This window comes from Oncorhynchus gorbuscha, unplaced genomic scaffold (genome assembly GCF_021184085.1).
Source record: "Oncorhynchus gorbuscha isolate QuinsamMale2020 ecotype Even-year unplaced genomic scaffold, OgorEven_v1.0 Un_scaffold_1489, whole genome shotgun sequence".
Lineage (NCBI taxonomy): Eukaryota > Metazoa > Chordata > Actinopteri > Salmoniformes > Salmonidae > Oncorhynchus > Oncorhynchus gorbuscha.
The window spans coordinates 111,952-129,763 of record NW_025746254.1 but is presented as its reverse complement, the minus strand read 5'-3'; the positions used below and the strand labels follow the sequence as shown (position 1 = coordinate 129,763).

The 17,812-nt window shown below is 45.7% G+C and overlaps 1 protein-coding gene across 1 annotated transcript; it reads right to left on the bottom strand.

Moving 5' to 3' along the window:
• Nucleotides 1–1,506: 1,506 nt before the first annotated feature.
• LOC124023053 (cyclin-D-binding Myb-like transcription factor 1) lies at nucleotides 1,507–17,660 on the bottom strand. The gene is given in 15 exon segments (XM_046337645.1): nucleotides 1,507–1,743; nucleotides 1,859–1,938; nucleotides 2,162–2,218; nucleotides 2,221–2,331; nucleotides 2,959–3,110; nucleotides 4,107–4,335; nucleotides 5,675–5,784; nucleotides 5,863–5,895; nucleotides 6,278–6,435; nucleotides 6,549–6,625; nucleotides 6,743–6,842; nucleotides 7,247–7,266; nucleotides 7,269–7,331; nucleotides 10,522–10,628; nucleotides 17,494–17,660. Coding segments are annotated over 14 exon segments (1,518 nt in total). The 5' UTR covers nucleotide 10,628; nucleotides 17,494–17,660; the 3' UTR covers nucleotides 1,507–1,521.
• Between the last annotated feature and the right edge of the window lie 152 nt (nucleotides 17,661–17,812).

The following is a 17,812-nucleotide window of genomic DNA, read 5'->3' as shown; positions in this document are numbered from 1 at the left end:
GAGACTGAAACGTTATTTATTATAATATAACAGAGACTGAACGTTATTTATCATAATATAACAGAGACTAAACGTTATTTATCATAATATAACTGAGAGACTAAACATTATTTATCATAATATAACAGAGACTGAACGTTATTTATCATAATATAACAGAGACTGAACGTTATTTATCATAATATAATAGAGACTAAATCTAGCGTTATTTATCATAATATAACAGAGACTGAACGTTATTTATCATAATATAACAGAGACTGAACGTTATTTATCATAATATAACTGAGAGACTAAACGTTATTTATCATAATATTACTGAGAGACTGAGCGTTATTTATCATAATATAACTGAGAGACTGAACGTTATTTATCATAATATAACAGAGACTGAGTTAGACTGAACGTTTATCATAATATAACTGAGACTGAACGTTATTTATCATAATATAACAGAGACTGAACGTTATTTATCATAATATAATAGAGACTGAACGTTATTTATCATAATATAACTGAGACTGAACGTTATTTATTATAATATAACAGACTAACGTTATTTATCATAATATAATAGAGACTGAACGTTATTTATTATAATATAACAGACTAAACGTTATTTATCATAATATAACTGAGAGACTAAACGTTATTTATTATAATATAACTGAGACTGAACGTTATTTATCATAATATAACAGAGACTGAACGTTATTTATCATAATATAATAGAGACTGAACGTTATTTATCATAATATAACTGAGAGACTGAACGTTATTTATCATAATATAACAGAGACTGAACGTTATTTATCATAATATAACAGACTAAACGTTATTTATCATAATATAACTGAGACTGAACGTTATTTATTATAATATAACAGACTAAACGTTATTTATCATAATATAACTGAGACTGAACGTTATTTATTATAATATAACAGACTAAACGTTATTTATCATAATATAACTGAGAGACTAAACGTTATTTATTATAATATAACTGAGACTGAACGTTATTTATCATAATATAACAGAGACTGAACGTTATTTATCATAATATAATAGAGACTGAACGTTATTTATCATAATATAACAGAGACTGAACGTTATTTATCATAATATAACAGAGACTGAACGTTATTTATCATAATATAATAGAGACTGAACGTTATTTATCATAATATAACAGAGACTGAACGTTATTTATTATAATATAACTGAGACTAAACGTTATTTATCATAATATAACTGAGAGACTAAACGTTATTTATCATAATATAACAGAGACTGAACGTTATTTATAATAATCGGTCTCAAGTGTTTCTCTAAAAGCTGTCTGGGTTTAAATATCTTTTATTGTACAGGAAGCTGATTAGATTATCATTATTACATTACTTCCTGTTACGTTCCCCAGCAAGAAAAACAAAAATTGTCGCTCAAACAGGGGAATTAACTAAATGTCACTGACAACCAAAACTAAACCGGTGGGGTTTTAGGAGGGGTTCTGAAAGACACTCATGGGGATGTCCACTGAAAGTTGACCCATTCTGTAAACGTGGCTCCATCCCTAACACTCACCGAGAGGCTGTGTAGGATGATGTGTTCTGGGGACGAGGGGGAGGAGCTCGCCGTCAATGTGACGGTGGGATTGCTGGAAAGGCTGAGCGGCAGGCTCTGATTGGCTGCTGTCTGAAGGAAGTATGTCCCTGGAGTCCCTGTAGGGTGCAGGTGGAAAGACTACACACACACACACACACAGTGATTGTTGTGATAGCATAGTGAGATTAAAAGAGGATTACATCTACATTGTGTCTACATCTAAAAGGTCATATTATGGTCTAATCCAACTCACAGGTAGGATCTGTAAGGTCTGCAGAGCAGCAGTGTTGAGGGTGATGGTCTCTGTGTCACTGGCACCAGCACTGTCTGAGGCTGATAGAGACACCAGTCAGTACACACACACACACACACACACACACACACACACACACACACACACACACACACACACACACACACACACACACACACACACACACACACACACACACACACACACACACACACACACACACACACACACACACACACACTGTCTGAGGCTGATAGAGACACCAGTCACTACACACACTTACTTCCCCTCCCCTGTACTGACCCAGGTGTGTGATCTGCAGGGGGATCTGCAGTGCTGTGACGGGCCGGGAGGGGAGCTACAGCACTCCTCCAATCGCGTGACTCGGATCTGCAGGGAAGGGCTACCTGGCCCAGTGCCCGCCCCTAATGGCACCTGAGTCTCCATCAACTCCTGAAGACCCTTCAGTAACACTACACACAAACACACAGTATTGTCTGCAGTAGTAACACTATCACTAGTTTGTTAACATGTATGATTTAAACATGTTGCTGATACTGGATATGAGAGGTCAGGGGTCAGAGGTGAGGAGAGATAAGGGTCAGAGAACAGGAGGGAGAAGTAAGAATCAGAGGTCAGGAGTGAGAGGTAGGGGTCAGGAGAGGGTCAGATGAGTTGGTAGGGGTCAGGAATGAGATCTAAGGGTCAGGGGTCAGGAGAGGTAAGGGTCAGAGGTGAGGAGAGGTAAGGGTCAGACGTGGGGAGAGGTAAGGGTCAGGGGTTAGAGGTGAGGAGAGGTAAGCGTCAGGGGTGAGGAGAGGTCGGGTCAGAGGTGAGGAGAGGTAAGGGTCAGGGGTTAGAGGTGAGGAGAGGTAAGCGTCAGGGGTGAGGAGAGGTCGGGTCAGATGTGAGGAGAGGTAAGGGTCAGCTGTCAGAGGTGAGGAATGATGAGAGGTAAGGGTCAGGGGTCAGAGAAGAGGTCAGAGTAAGGGGTTAGAAGTGAGGAGTGATGAGAGATAAGGGTCAGAGGTGAGGAAAGGTAAGGGTCAGAGGTGAGAAGTGATGAGGTAAGGGTCAGAGGTGAGGCCCTGGGGTGTTACCGTGGAAGGGCAGTTCCTTGTGATTGGCTACTTGTCTCTTGATGCTCCACCACTTAGATCTGAGCCACTGAGGAGAGCGAACACTGCTCCAACCCCCCGCTAGCTCCTCCCACTTTAACTCATTCTCATCATCCACATCCAACTCCACTATCCTGCACACACACACACACACACACACACACACACACACACACACACACACACACACACACACACACACACACACACACACACACACACACACACACACACACACACACACACACACACACACAGAGAGAGAGAGAGAGTAAGCCAGAAGAAGTAGACACCAGATAAAGGTACTTTCATCAATAAAGCTGGTTTGAATTCTGCTTTCTAATAAATGTAATTACCCACCCAGACCCCCACCACCCAGACCCCCAACCCCCAACCCCCACCACCCAAATACCAACCACCCAAATACCAACCACCCAGACCCCCACCACCCAGACCCCACCACCCAGACCCCCACCACCCCAGATACCCAACCCCCACCATCCAGACCCCCACCACCCAGACACCCAACCCCACCACCCAGAACCCCACCACCCAGGACCCCACCACCCAGACCCCCATCACCCAGACACCCACCCCCCACCACCCAGAACCCCACCACCCAAATACCAACCCACCCAGATACCCAACCCCCACCATCCAGAACCCCACCACCCAGACCCCCACCACCAGATACCCAACCCCCACCACCCAGATACCCAACCCCCACCACCCAGATACCCAACCCCCACCATCCAGAACCCCACCACCTAGACCCCACCACCCAGACCCCACCACCCAGACCCCACCACCCAGATACCCAACCCCCACCACCCAGATACCCAACCCCACCACCCAGACCCCCACCACCCAGATACCCAACCCCCACCACCCAGACCCCCCCCACCACCCAGATACCCAACCCCCACCACACAGACCCCCACCACCCAGATACCCAACCCCCACCACCCAGATACCCAACCCCCACCACCCAGATACCCAACCCCCACCACCCAGACCCCCACCACCCAGATACCCAACCCCCACCACCCAGATACCCAACCCCAACCACCCAGAACCCCACCACCCAGACCCCCACCACACAGACCCCCACCACCCAGACCACTCCCTACCTGTGTACTAAGCTGAGATCCTGGTCTTTGGTCCACTCCGTCCCTCCACTCTGTTTCCAGTTGAGGTAGTTGAGCCATTTAGAGCGACACTGTTTCTCCGACCGCGTTCCCACCAGATCAGCTACAGCCGCCCACGACACCCCGCCCGTCACCGCACGGCCCGGACACACACCCGCCAGGGCGTAGACACTGTCCGATAGACGCCTCTCCTCCTCCTCACTCCACTTCCCTACACACACAGACAACTGTAAGTCCCGCTTCCTAAAGCATAAACCCTCAAGGAGAAAGTATCTGACCTGCTTCCTAAAGCATAAACCCTCCAGGATAAAGTGTCTGACCTGCTTCCTAAAGCATAAACCCTCCAGGAGAAAGTATCTGACCTGCTTCCTAAAGCATAAACCCTCCAGGAGAAAGTATCTGACCTGCTTCCTAAAGCATAAACCCTCCAGGATAAAGTATCTGACCTGCTTCCTAAAGCATAAACCCTCCAGGATAAAGTATCTGACCTGCTTCCTAAAGCATAAACCCTCCAGGATAAAGTGTCTGACCTGCTTCCTAAAGCATAAACCCTCCAGGATAAAGTGTCTGACCTGCTTCCTAAAGCATAATCCCTCCAGGATAAAGTGTCTGACCTGCTTCCTAAAGCATAAACCCTCCAGGAGAAAGTGTCTGACCTGCTTCCTAAAGCATAAACCCTCCAGGATAAAGTATCTGACCAGCTCCCTAAAGCATAAACCCTCCAGGATAAAGTATCTGACCTGCTTCCTAAAGCATAAACCCTCCAGGATAAAGTGTCTGGCCTGCTTCTAAAGCATAAACCCTCCAGGATAAAGTATCTGACCTGCTTCCTAAAGCATAAACCCTCCAGGATAAAGTATCTGACCTGCCTCCTAAAGCATAAACCCTCCAGGATAAAGTATCTGACCTGCTTCCTAAAGCATAAACCCTCCAGGATAAAATGTCTGACCTGCTTCCTAAAGCATAAACCCTCCAGGATAAAGTGTCTGACCTGCTTCCTAAAGCATAAAACCTCCAGGATAAAGTATCTGACCTGCTTCCTAAAGCATAAACCCTCCAGGATAAAATGTCTGACCTGCTTCCTAAAGCATAAACCCTCAGGATAAAATGTCTGACCTGCTTCCTAAAGCATAAACCCTCCAGGATAAAGTGTCTGACCTGCTTCCTAAATTTGTAAGTCGCTCTGGATAAGAGCGTCTGCTAAATGACTTAAATGTAAATGTAAAGCATAAACCCTCCAGGATAAAGTATCTGACCTGCTTCCTAAAGCATAAACCCTCCAGGATAAAGTGTCTGACCTGCTTCCTAAAGCATAAACCCTCCAGGATAAAGTATCTGACCTGCTTCCTAAAGCATAAACCCTCCAGGATAAAGTATCTGACCTGCTTCCTAAAGCATAAACCCTCCAGGATAGAGTGTCTGACCTGCTTCCTAAAGCATAAACCCTCCAGGAGAAAGTGTCTGACCTGCTTCCTAAAGCATAAACCCTCCAGGAGAAAGTGTCTGACCTGCTTCCTAAAGCATAAACCCTCCAGGATAGAGTGTCTGACCTGTGTTGCAGGTGTCCTTCATTAGTCGGCAGCGGTCTTTAACAGACGAGGCGCTGCGTCCCAGAGCGGCTCCTATGGTGGCCCAGTCATTACCATGCTTCTGTCTCAGCCTAAACACATCACATCCTCAGACAGCAGCACATATGGACTGGAGACACGTTTAGAGGAGGAAGTGATGTCATACTCACTCTTTCAGCTTGTTGATCTCCTCAGGAGAGTACCTTTACAACAACAACAACAACAACAGGCTCACACACACCAACCCTCTGTGTCAAAACTCTGATGGTGTCTGGGGGGGAGGGGTTACTATGATGGTGTGTGTGGGGGAGGGGTTACTATGATGGTGTGTGTGGGGGAGGGTTTACTATGATGGTGTGTGTGGGGGGAGGGTTTACTATGATGGTGTGTGTGGGGGGAGGGGTTGCTATGATGGTGTGTGGGGGGAGGGGTTGCTATGATGGTGTGTGTGGGGGAGGGGTTACTATGATGGTGTGTGTGGGGGGAGGGTTTACTATGATGGTGTGTGTGGGGGGAGGGGTTGCTATGATGGTGTGTGGGGGAGGGGTTGATATGATGGTGTGTGTGGGGGAGGGGGGTACTGACTTGCCCACATGGTTGCGGTTATCGTACATGCGGAGGACTCGTCGGTAGACGGCGAACAGCGGTCGGTTCAGACCCCAGGCCACGCTGCGGTAGAAATCCTTACGCTCCTCCTTAGACATCTCAAAGATTATCTCAGCTGGGTCCTCCATTCCCCGACCCTGCACACACACACACAAAGTAGTACAGACTCCCTAACACAAGTCACCTGGTGGGAACTCTTACCATGTGCGTGTGAGTGTGCGTGCGCGTGAGTGTGTGCGTGTGCGTGTACCTTCACATATTGATGGATGTTGCTCATCAGGAGGTCGATCTCCTCTTTAGACCACATGCCTTGTTTCCACTTATGACCTGCAGACAAACAACCAATCACAGCCTCTGTTAGCCCACTGACCAATCACAGCCTGCATAAACCCACTGACCAACCACAGATATATGTAGCAAGCTCCATGTGCATTGTGTGTACACCTTTGTTAACCAGTGTGTCTTTATCCTCCTTGGTGGTGAACCAGGCCTGGCTGACAGGAGATATCTCTTCACTGTTCTGAGGATCCTCACTCTGCAAGATCTACACACACACACAGTGAAGAAAAATTAAAAGGACGGGAGGGGAGAGGAGAGAGAATGAAAGGAGAGAGGAGAAGAGGAGAGGAGAAGAGAATGAGAGGGGAGAGGAGAAGAGAATGAGAGAGAATGAAAGGAGGAGAGGAGAGAGAATGAGAGGAGAGAGGAGAAGAGGAGAGGAGAAGAGAATGAGAGAGAATGAAAGGAGGAGGAGAGTAGAGAGAATGAAAGGAGAGAGGAGAAGAAGAGAATGAGAGGAGAGAGGAGAAGAGGAGAAGAGAATGAGAGGAGAGAGGAGAAGAGAAGGAGAGAGAAGAAGGAGACGAGGAGAGGAGAGAATCAGAGGAGAAGAGGAAGAGGAGAGAATGAGAGGAGAGAAAGAGGTCGTGGGAGGGGTTTGTCAGGTACCTGTATCTGGGCCACCCCTCTTCTGTAATGTCACTGTCGTCGGTGGCGGTCATAGTCACCTCGAAGCTCTCGTCTCCCTCTGACACTGAAACAATGACTTATCAATGACCCAAGACCAGCTCAGTTCATCCCTACCATTGTGACAATGAGTCATCATAATGCTGCATCAAATGTACATGGTCCTAGGGGCATTGGCAGATACATTGTAAGTAACTTACATGATGTCCCCCTAATTGCCCTGAATGCCTCAGGTTATCAGTCAACCCACCAGGGTATTTACAAACAGCATAGGAATTAAATCATCAATATGTACTGATCATATCTTTACTAATCAGATGGCTCATTCATCACAAAGCCCACTGATATTGCCAACTACTTTAATGACTTTTTCATTGGCAAGATTAGCAAATTTAGGGATGACATGCCAGCAACAAACGCTGACACTACACATCCGGGTATATCGGACCAAATTATGAAAGACAAGAATTGTACTTTTGAATTCCGTTAAGTCAGTATGGAAGAAGACATTCAACAAGCACAGCACTTACACAAATGACTGAAGATTGGCTGAGAGAAATTGATGATAAAATTATTGTGGGGGCTGTCTTGTTAGACTTCAGTGCAGATTTTGACATGATTGATCATAGTCTGCTGCTGGAAAGACATGTGTTATGGCTTTACACCCCCTGCTATAATGTGGATGAAGAATTACCTGTCTAACAGAACACAGAGGGTGTTCTTTAATGGAAGCCTCTCAGACATAATCCAGGTAGAATCAGGCATTCTCCAGGGCAGCTGTTTAGGACGCTTACTGTTTTCAATGTTTACTAACGACACGCCATTGACTTTGAGTAAAGCCAGTGTCCCTGCATCATAAATAACTACCCTGCATCATAACTAAACACCCTGCATCATAACTAACTACCCTGCGTTATAACTAACCCCCCTGCATTATAACTAACCACCCTGCATCATAACTAAACACCCTGCATCATAACTAACTACCCTGCGTTATAACTAACCCCCCTGCATCATAACTAACCACCCTGCATCATAACTAAACACCCTGCATCATAACTAACTACCCTGCGTTATAACTAACCCCCCTGCATTATAACTAACCACCCTGCATCATAACTAAACACCCTGCATCATAACTAACTACCCTGCATCATAACTAACCCCCTGCATTATAACTACCCCCTGCATCATAACTAACCCCCTGCATCATAACTAACCACCCTGCATTATAACTAACCACCCTGCATCATAACTAACCACCCTGCATCATAACTAACCACCCTGCATCATAACTAACCACCCTGCATCACAACTAACCCCCCTGCATCACAACTAACCCCCCTGCATCACAACTAACCACCCTGCATCATAACTAACCACCCTGCATCATAACTAACCACCCTGCATCATAACTAACCACCCTGCATCATAACTAACCACCCTGCATCAACTAACCACCCTGCAACTAACCACCCTGCATCATAACTAACCACCCTGCATCATAACTAACCACCCTGCATCATAACTAACCACCCTGCATCATAACTAACCCCCTGCATTATAACTAACCACCCTGCATCATAAATGACCACCCTGCATCATAAATGACCACCCTGCATCATAACTAACCACCCTGCATCATAACTAACACCCTGCATCATAACTAACTACCCTGCATAACTAACTATTATAACTAACCACCCTGCATCATAACTAAACACCCTGCATCATAACTAACAACCCTGCGTTATAACCCCCCTGCATCATAACTAACCCCCCTGCATTATAACTAACCCCCCTGCATCATAACTAACCCCCTGCATCATAACTAACCACCCTGCATTATAACTAACCACCCTGCATCATAACTAACCACCCTGCATCATAACTAACCACCCTGCATCACAACTAACCCCCCTGCATCACAACTAACCCCCCTGCATCACAACTAACCACCCTGCATCATAACTAACCACCCTGCATCATAACTAACCACCCTGCATCATAACTAACCACCCTGCATCATAACTAACCAACCTGCATCATAACTAACCACCCTGCATCATAACTAACCACCCTGCATCATAACTAACCACCCTGCATCATAACTAACCACCCTGCATCATAACTAACTACCCTGCATCAGAACTAACCACCCTGCATCAGAACTAACCACCCTGCATCAGAACTAACCACCCTGCATCATAACTAACTACCCTGCATCATAACTAACTACCCTGCATCATAACTAACTACCCTGCATCATAAATGACCCCCTGTATCATAACTAACCCCCTGCATCATAACTAACCACCCTGCATCATAAATGACCATGCATCAACTAACCCCCTGCATCATAACTAACCCCCCTGCATCATAACTAACCCCCTGCATCATAAATGACTACCCTGCATCATAACTAACCACCCTGCATCATAACTAACCACCCTGCATTATAACTAACCACCCTGCATCATAAATGACCACCCTGCATCATAACTAACCACCCTGCATCATAACTAACCACCCTGCATTATAACTAACTACCCTGCATTATAACTAACTACCCTGCATCATAACTAACTACCCTGCATCATAACTAACCACCCTGCATCATAACTAACCACCCTGCATCATAACTAACCACTCTGCATCATAACTAACCACCCTGCATCATAACTAACCACCCTGCATCATAACTAACCACCCTGCATTATAACTAACCACCCTGCATCATAAATGACCACCCTGCATCATAAATGACCACCCTGCATCATAAATGACCACCCTGCATTATAACTAACTACCCTGCATCATAACTAACCACCCTGCATCATAACTAACCACTCTGCATCATAACTAACTACCCTGCATCATAACTAACCACCCTGCATCATAACTAACCACCCTGCATCATAACTAACCACCCTGCATCATAACTAACCACCCTGCATCATAACTAACCACCCTGCATCATAACTAACTACGCAATATAATTTGTAGATCAGTCAGTCAAAATTGACCCATGATACATCACGGTTTTGATTCTCTCGAACAAGGCCAATGTGTGTGTTACCGTGTGGAAGATAATGTGCGTGTTACCGTGTGGAAGATAATGTGTGTGTGGAGGATAATGTGTGCGTTACCGTGTGGAGGATAATGTGTGTGTGTTACCGTGTGGAGGATAATGTGTGTGTGTTACCGTGTGGAGGATAATGTGTGTGTTACCGTGTGGAAGATAATGTGTGTGTTACCGTGTGGAGGACAGTGTAGTATGATGCTGCCGTCGCTGTCCTGGGTGAGAGTGACAGAGTTGACAGACTCCAGGGTCACCGAGTCCTCGTCTTCCCCCGTGCTCATACTGAAACACACACACACACACACACAAACACACACTTCAACTACACTGATAGCATGCGTGTCAAGAAAGATATGCCATTTATTTATAATAGTTGACCACATTTCGATGGGCATTACAACAAGGAGGAAATAGGACACAAGAAAATAGGACACAAGGAGGCCCCAGATCTGGATCAGTGAATCTCTCTCAACTGAGTCAAATATAACAAACTGTGCTTTGAATTAGAGGTCGACTGATGAATCGGAATGGCCAATTAATTAGGGCCGATTTAAAGTTTTCCTAACCATTTGGAAATCAGTATTTTTGGGCGCCGATTTCCGATATATATACATATATATATACATACATATATATACACATACATATATATACACACACACACACACACACACACATTAGATTTTTTTGTAGAGCTTTTATTTAACTAGGCAAGTCAGTTAAGAACACATTCTTATTTTCAATGACAGCCTACTGTGGGTTAACTGCCTTGTTCAGGGGCAGAACGACAGATTTTCACCTTGTCAGCTCAGGGGTCCACGGCTTTTGTGGAGCGATGGGTAACAATGCTTCGAGTGTGGCTGTTGTCGATGAGTTGCTGGTTCGAGCCCAGGTAGGGGCGAGGAGGGGGAAGCTATACTGATACACTGGCAATACTAAAGTGCCTATAAGAACATCCAATAGTCAAAGGTATATGAAATACAAACAGTATAGAGAGAAATAGTCCTATAAATACTATATTAACTACAACCTAAAACCTCTTACCTTGGAATATTGAAGTCTCATGTTCAAAGGAACCACCAACTTTCATATGTTCTCATGTTCTGAGCAAGGAACTGAAACGTTCGCTTTTTTACATGGCACACATTTTTACATGGCACATATTACTTTCTTCTCAACACTTTGTTTTTGCATTATTTAAACCAAATTGAACATGTTTCATTATTTATTTGAGGCTGATTTTATTTATGTTTCATATTAAGTTAAAATAAGTGTTAATTCAGTATTGTTGTAATTGTCATTATTACAAATAAAAAATTAATCGGTATCGGCCTTTTGGTCCTCCAATAATCGGTATCAGCGTGGAAACATCATCTGTCGACCTCTACTGTGAATACCATGTAGCTAGCTGAGCCTGTGAATACCATGTAGCTAGCTGAGCCTGTGAATATTGTGTAGCTAGCTGAGCCTGTGAATATTGTGTAGCTAGCTGAGCCTGCGATACCATGTAGCTAGCTGAGCCTGTGAATACCGTAGCTAGCTGAGCCTGTGAATACCATGTAGCTAGCTGAGCCTGTGAATACCGTGTAGCTAGCTGAGCCTGTGAATACCATGTAGCTAGCTGAGCCTGTGAATATCATGTAGCTAGCTGAGCCTGAGAATATTGTGTAGCTAGCTGAGCCTGTGAATACCATGTAGCTAGCTGAGCCTGAGAATATTGTATAGCTAGCTGAGCCTGAGAATATTGTGTAGCTAGCTGAGCCTGTGAATACCATGTAGCTAGCTGAGCCTGAGAATATTGTATAGCTAGCTGAGCCTGAGAATATTGTGTAGCTAGCTGAGCCTGAGAATATTGTGTAGCTAGCTGGGCCTGAGAATATTGTGTAGCTAGCTGAGCCTGAGAATATTGTGTAGCTAGCTGAGCCTGAGAATATCATGTAGCTAGCTGAGCCTATATATATATATATCATGTAGCTAGCTGAGCCTGTGAATACCATGTAGCTCGCTGAGCCTACGCATATCATGTAGCTAGCTGAGCCTGTGCATATCATGTAGCTCGCTGAGCTTGTGGATACCATGAAGCTGAGGCTGTGAATTCCATGTAGCTAGCTGAGCCTGAAAATATTGTGTAGCTAGCTGAGCCTGTGAATACCGTGTAGCTAGCTGAGCCTGTGAATAACGTGTAGCTAGCTGAGCCTGTGAATAACGTGTAGCTAGCTGAGCCTGTGAATACCGTGTAGCTAGCTGAGCCTGTAAATACCGTGTAGCTAGCTGAGCTTGTGAATATCATGTAGCTAGCTGAGCCTATATATATCATGTAGCTAGCGGAGCCTGTGAATACCATGTAGCTAGCTGAGCCTACGCATGTCATGTAGCTAGCTGAGCCTGTGAATACCATGTAGCTAGCTGAGCCTGAGAATATCATGTAGCTAGCTGAGCCTACGCATGTCATGTAGCTAGCGGAGCCTGTGGATACCATGTAGCTAGCTGAGCCTGTGGATACCATGTAGCTAGCTGAGCCTGTGGATACCATGTAGCTAGCTGAGCCTGTGAATATCATGTAACTCGCTGAGCCTGTGGATATCATATTGCTAGCTGAGCCTGTGGATACCATGTAGCTAGCTGAGCCTGTGCATACCATGTAGCTAGCTGAGCCTGTGAATACCATGTAGCTAGCTGAGCCTGTGGATATCATATTGCTAGCTGAGCCTGTGGATACCATGTAGCTAGCTGAGCCTGTGCATACCATGTAGCTAGCTGAGCCTGTGAATACCATGTAGCTAGCTGAGCCTGTGGATACCATGTAGCTAGCTGAGCCTGTGGATATTGTGTAGCTAGCTGAGCATACGGATATCATCTAGCTAGCTGAGCCTGTGAATACCATGTAGCTAGCTGAGCCTGTGGATACCATGTAGCTAGCTGAGCCTGTGCATATCATGTAGCTAGCTGAGCCTGTGCATATCATGTAGCTAGCTGAGCCTGTGAATACCGTGTAGCTAGCTGAGCCTGTGAATACCGTGTAGCTCGCTGAGCCTGTGGATACCATGTAGCTCGCTGAGCCTGTGGATACCATGTAGCTAGCTGAGCCTGTGGATACCATGTAGCTAGCTGAGCATACGGATATCATCTAGCTAGCTGAGCCTGTGAATACCATGTAGCTAGCTGAGCCTGTGAATACCATGTAGCTAGCTGAGCCTGAGAATATCATGTAGCTAGCTGAGCCTACGTATGTCATGTAGCTAGCGGACCCTGTGGATACCATGTAGCTAGCTGAGCCTGTGGATACCATGTAGCTAGCTGAGCCTGTGGATACCATGTAGCTAGCTGAGCCTGTGAATATCATGTAACTCGCTGAGCCTGTGGATATCATATTGCTAGCTGAGCCTGTGGATACCATGTAGCTAGCTGAGCCTGTGCATACCATGTAGCTAGCTGAGCCTGTGAATACCATGTAGCTAGCTGAGCCTGTGGATACCATGTAGCTAGCTGAGCCTGTGGATACCATGTAGCTAGCTGAGCCTGTGGATACCATGTAGCTAGCGGAGCCTGTGGATACCATGTAGGGTAGCTGAGCCTGTGGATACCATGTAGCTAGCTAAGCCTGTGGATACCATGTAGCTAGCTGAGCCTGTGGATACCATGTAGCTAGCTGAGCCTGTGAATAACGTGTAGCTAGCTGAGCCTGTGAATATCATGTAGCTAGCTGAGCCTGTGAATAACGTGTAGCTAGCTGAGCCTGTGAATACCGTGTAGCTAGCTGAGCCTGTAAATACCGTGTAGCTAGCTGAGCTTGTGAATATCATGTAGCTAGCTGAGCCTATATATATCATGTAGCTAGCTGAGCCTGTGAATATCATGTAGCTAGCTGAGCCTACGCATGTCATGTAGCTAGCTGAGCCTGTGAATACCATGTAGCTAGCTGAGCCTGAGAATATCATGTAGCTAGCTGAGCCTACGCATGTCATGTAGCTAGCGGAGCCTGTGGATACCATGTAGCTAGCTGAGCATGTGCATACCATGTAGCTAGCTGAGCCTGTGGATACCATGTAGCTAGCTGAGCCTGTGAATATCATGTAACTCGCTGAGCCTGTGGATATCATGTAGCTAGCTGAGCATGTGCATACCATGTAGCTAGCTGAGCCTGTGAATAACGTGTAGCTAGCTGAGCCTGTGAATAACGTGTAGCTAGCTGAGCCTGTGGATACCATGTAGCTAGCTGAGCCTGTGGATACCATGTAGCTAGCTGAGCCTGTGAATATCATGTAACTCGCTGAGCCTGTGGATATCATGTAGCTAGCTGAGCCTGTGAATAACGTGTAGCTAGCTGAGCCTGTGAATAACGTGTAGCTAGCTGAGCCTGTGAATAACGTGTAGCTAGCTGAGCCTGTGAATAACGTGTAGCTAGCTGAGCCTGTAAATACCGTGTAGCTAGCTGAGCCTGTAAATACCGTGTAGCTAGCTGAGCTTGTGAATATCATGTAGCTAGCTGAGCCTATATATATCATGTAGCTAGCTGAGCCTATGAATACCATGTAGCTAGCTGAGCCTACGCATGTCATGTAGCAAGCTGAGCCTGTGAATACCATGTAGCTAGCTGAGCCTGAGAATATCATGTAGCTAGCTGATTCTACGCATGTCATGTAGCTAGCGGAGCCTGTGGATACCATGTAGCTAGCTGAGCATACCATGTAGCTAGCTGAGCCTGTGAATACCATGTAGCTAGCTGAGCCTGTGAATACCATGTAGCTAGCTGAGCCTGAGAATATCATGTAGCTAGCTGAGCCTGAGAATATCATGTAGCTAGCTGAGCCTGTGGATATCATGTAGCTAGCGGAGCCTGTGGATACCATGTAGCTAGCTGAGCATACCATGTAGCTAGCTGAGCCTGTGAATACCATGTAGCTAGCTGAGCCTGTGGATACCATGTAGCTAGCTGAGCCTGTGGATACCATGTAGCTAGCTGAGCCTGTGGATATTGTGTAGCTAGCTGAGCATACGGATATCATCTAGCTAGCTGAGCCTGTGAATACCATGTAGCTAGCTGAGCCTGTGCATACCATGTAGCTAGCTGAGCCTGTGGATACCATGTAGCTAGCTGAGCCTGTGGAAACCATGTAGGGTAGCTTGTTTAGCCCCAGATCAGTGCATGACAGGAGAAGAGACGAGTGAAGGACTCCAACTAACTAATAAGAATGAGATGCACCCAGTCGTTGTCCCAGTCGTTGCTGAGCCTATATATATCATGTAGCTAGCTGAGCCTGTGAATATCATGTAGCTAGCTGAGCCTACGCATGTCATGTAGCTAGCTGAGCCTGTGAATACCATGTAGCTAGCTGAGCCTGAGAATATCATGTAGCTAGCTGAGCCTACGCATGTCATGTAGCTAGCGGAGCCTGTGGATACCATGTAGCTAGCTGAGCATGTGCATACCATGTAGCTAGCTGAGCCTGTGGATACCATGTAGCTAGCTGAGCCTGTGAATATCATGTAACTCGCTGAGCCTGTGGATATCATGTAGCTAGCTGAGCATGTGCATACCATGTAGCTAGCTGAGCCTGTGAATAACGTGTAGCTAGCTGAGCCTGTGAATAACGTGTAGCTAGCTGAGCCTGTGGATACCATGTAGCTAGCTGAGCCTGTGAATATCATGTAACTAGCGCTGAGCCTGTGGATATCATGTAGCTAGCTGAGCCTGTGAATAACGTGGAGGCAAAGCTAGCTGAGCCTGTGAATAACGTGTAGCTAGCTGAGCCTGTGAATAACGTGTAGCTATTTCAGCTGAGCCTGTGAATAACGTGTAGCTAGCTGAGCCTGTAAATACCGTGTAGCTAGCTGAGCCTGTAAATACCGTGTAGCTAGCTGAGCTTGTGAATATCATGTAGCTAGCTGAGCCTATATATATCATGTAGCTAGCTGAGCCTATGAATACCATGTAGCTAGCTGAGCCTACGCATGTCATGTAGCAAGCTGAGCCTGTGAATACCATGTAGCTAGCTGAGCCTGAGAATATCATGTAGCTAGCTGATTCTAGCATGTCATGTAGCTAGCGGAGCCTGTGGATACCATGTAGCTAGCTGAGCATACCATGTAGCTAGCTGAGCCTGTGAATACCATGTAGCTAGCTGAGCCTGTGAATACCATGTAGCTAGCTGAGCCTGAGAATATCATGTAGCTAGCTGAGCCTGAGAATATCATGTAGCTAGCTGAGCCTGTGGATATCATGTAGCTAGCGGAGCCTGTGGATACCATGTAGCTAGCTGAGCATACCATGTAGCTAGCTGAGCCTGTGAATACCATGTAGCTAGCTGAGCCTGTGGATACCATGTAGCTAGCTGAGCCTGTGGATATTGTGTAGCTAGCTGAGCATACGGATATCATCTAGCTAGCTGAGCCTGTGAGTACCATGTAGCTAGCTGAGCCTGTGCATACCATGTAGCTAGCTGAGCCTGTGGATACCATGTAGCTAGCTGAGCCTGTGGAAACCATGTAGGGTAGCTTGTTTAGCCCCAGATCAGTGCATGACAGGAGAAGAGACGAGTGAAGGACTCCAACTAACTAATAAGAATGAGATGCACCCAGTCGTTGTCGTGGTACCAGCTAGCTAATGCACTTTAGCCTCGTTCGTTCAGTAAGGCTTTTATAGTTACGGCTGTGTCTTAGTCGAAAACAGAGGCTTTACAACAACGGCTAACTCAAATAAAAATGCATTTGTCACATGCTTCGTAAACAACAGGTGTAGACTAACAGTGACAAAATAATGAGGAATAAATCGACAATGAGTAACTTGGCCATATATACACAGGGTACCGAGTCAATGAGCAGGGAAGGGGGTACGAGGTTATTGAAGTAGACATGTACATACAGGTAGGGTTAACGTTACTAGGCAACGGGATAGATAAAACAGCAGCAGCGACAACGTCTACATGATTACACAACCAGGCTAACGAGCTAGCATGCCAGCTAAATGAAAGAAGGCGAAAAGTCTCCGACGCCATGTTTAGATCAGAAATTGTAGCTTGTGGTGTCGTCTACGCAGGGTCGACATCTCAGCGTTGTGTTTATGTTGCAGCCCGTTTCATCATTGGCTTTTTTACCACATCGAGCCCCAAAGCACAATCTGAATTATACGTTTGATTTTGTTACTTACTTCCTGTTTTTGGTCCGGGCACTTCGGAGAGACCAGGATGGAGGCAAATGCCAGGATGGAGAACCACTCTGGTGGGGTTTCCGCTAGATAACACAGCCACAATGGTGAAATCGTAAAAAATCGTGGAGAAAAAAAAGGTCTTCATTTCATGTTAGGGCTAGATATAAGGTTAGCAGTGTTAGTTTAAAAATAAGAGTTTAAGAAGATATTTTGTCGAAATAGGCGGGGGGTTATGACTTTGTGGCTGTGTTAACTAGTGACTACCCTCTGGTAGATAAGGCATGAGGGTTGCCAGATAAGGTCAGAAAAACAAAGTTTC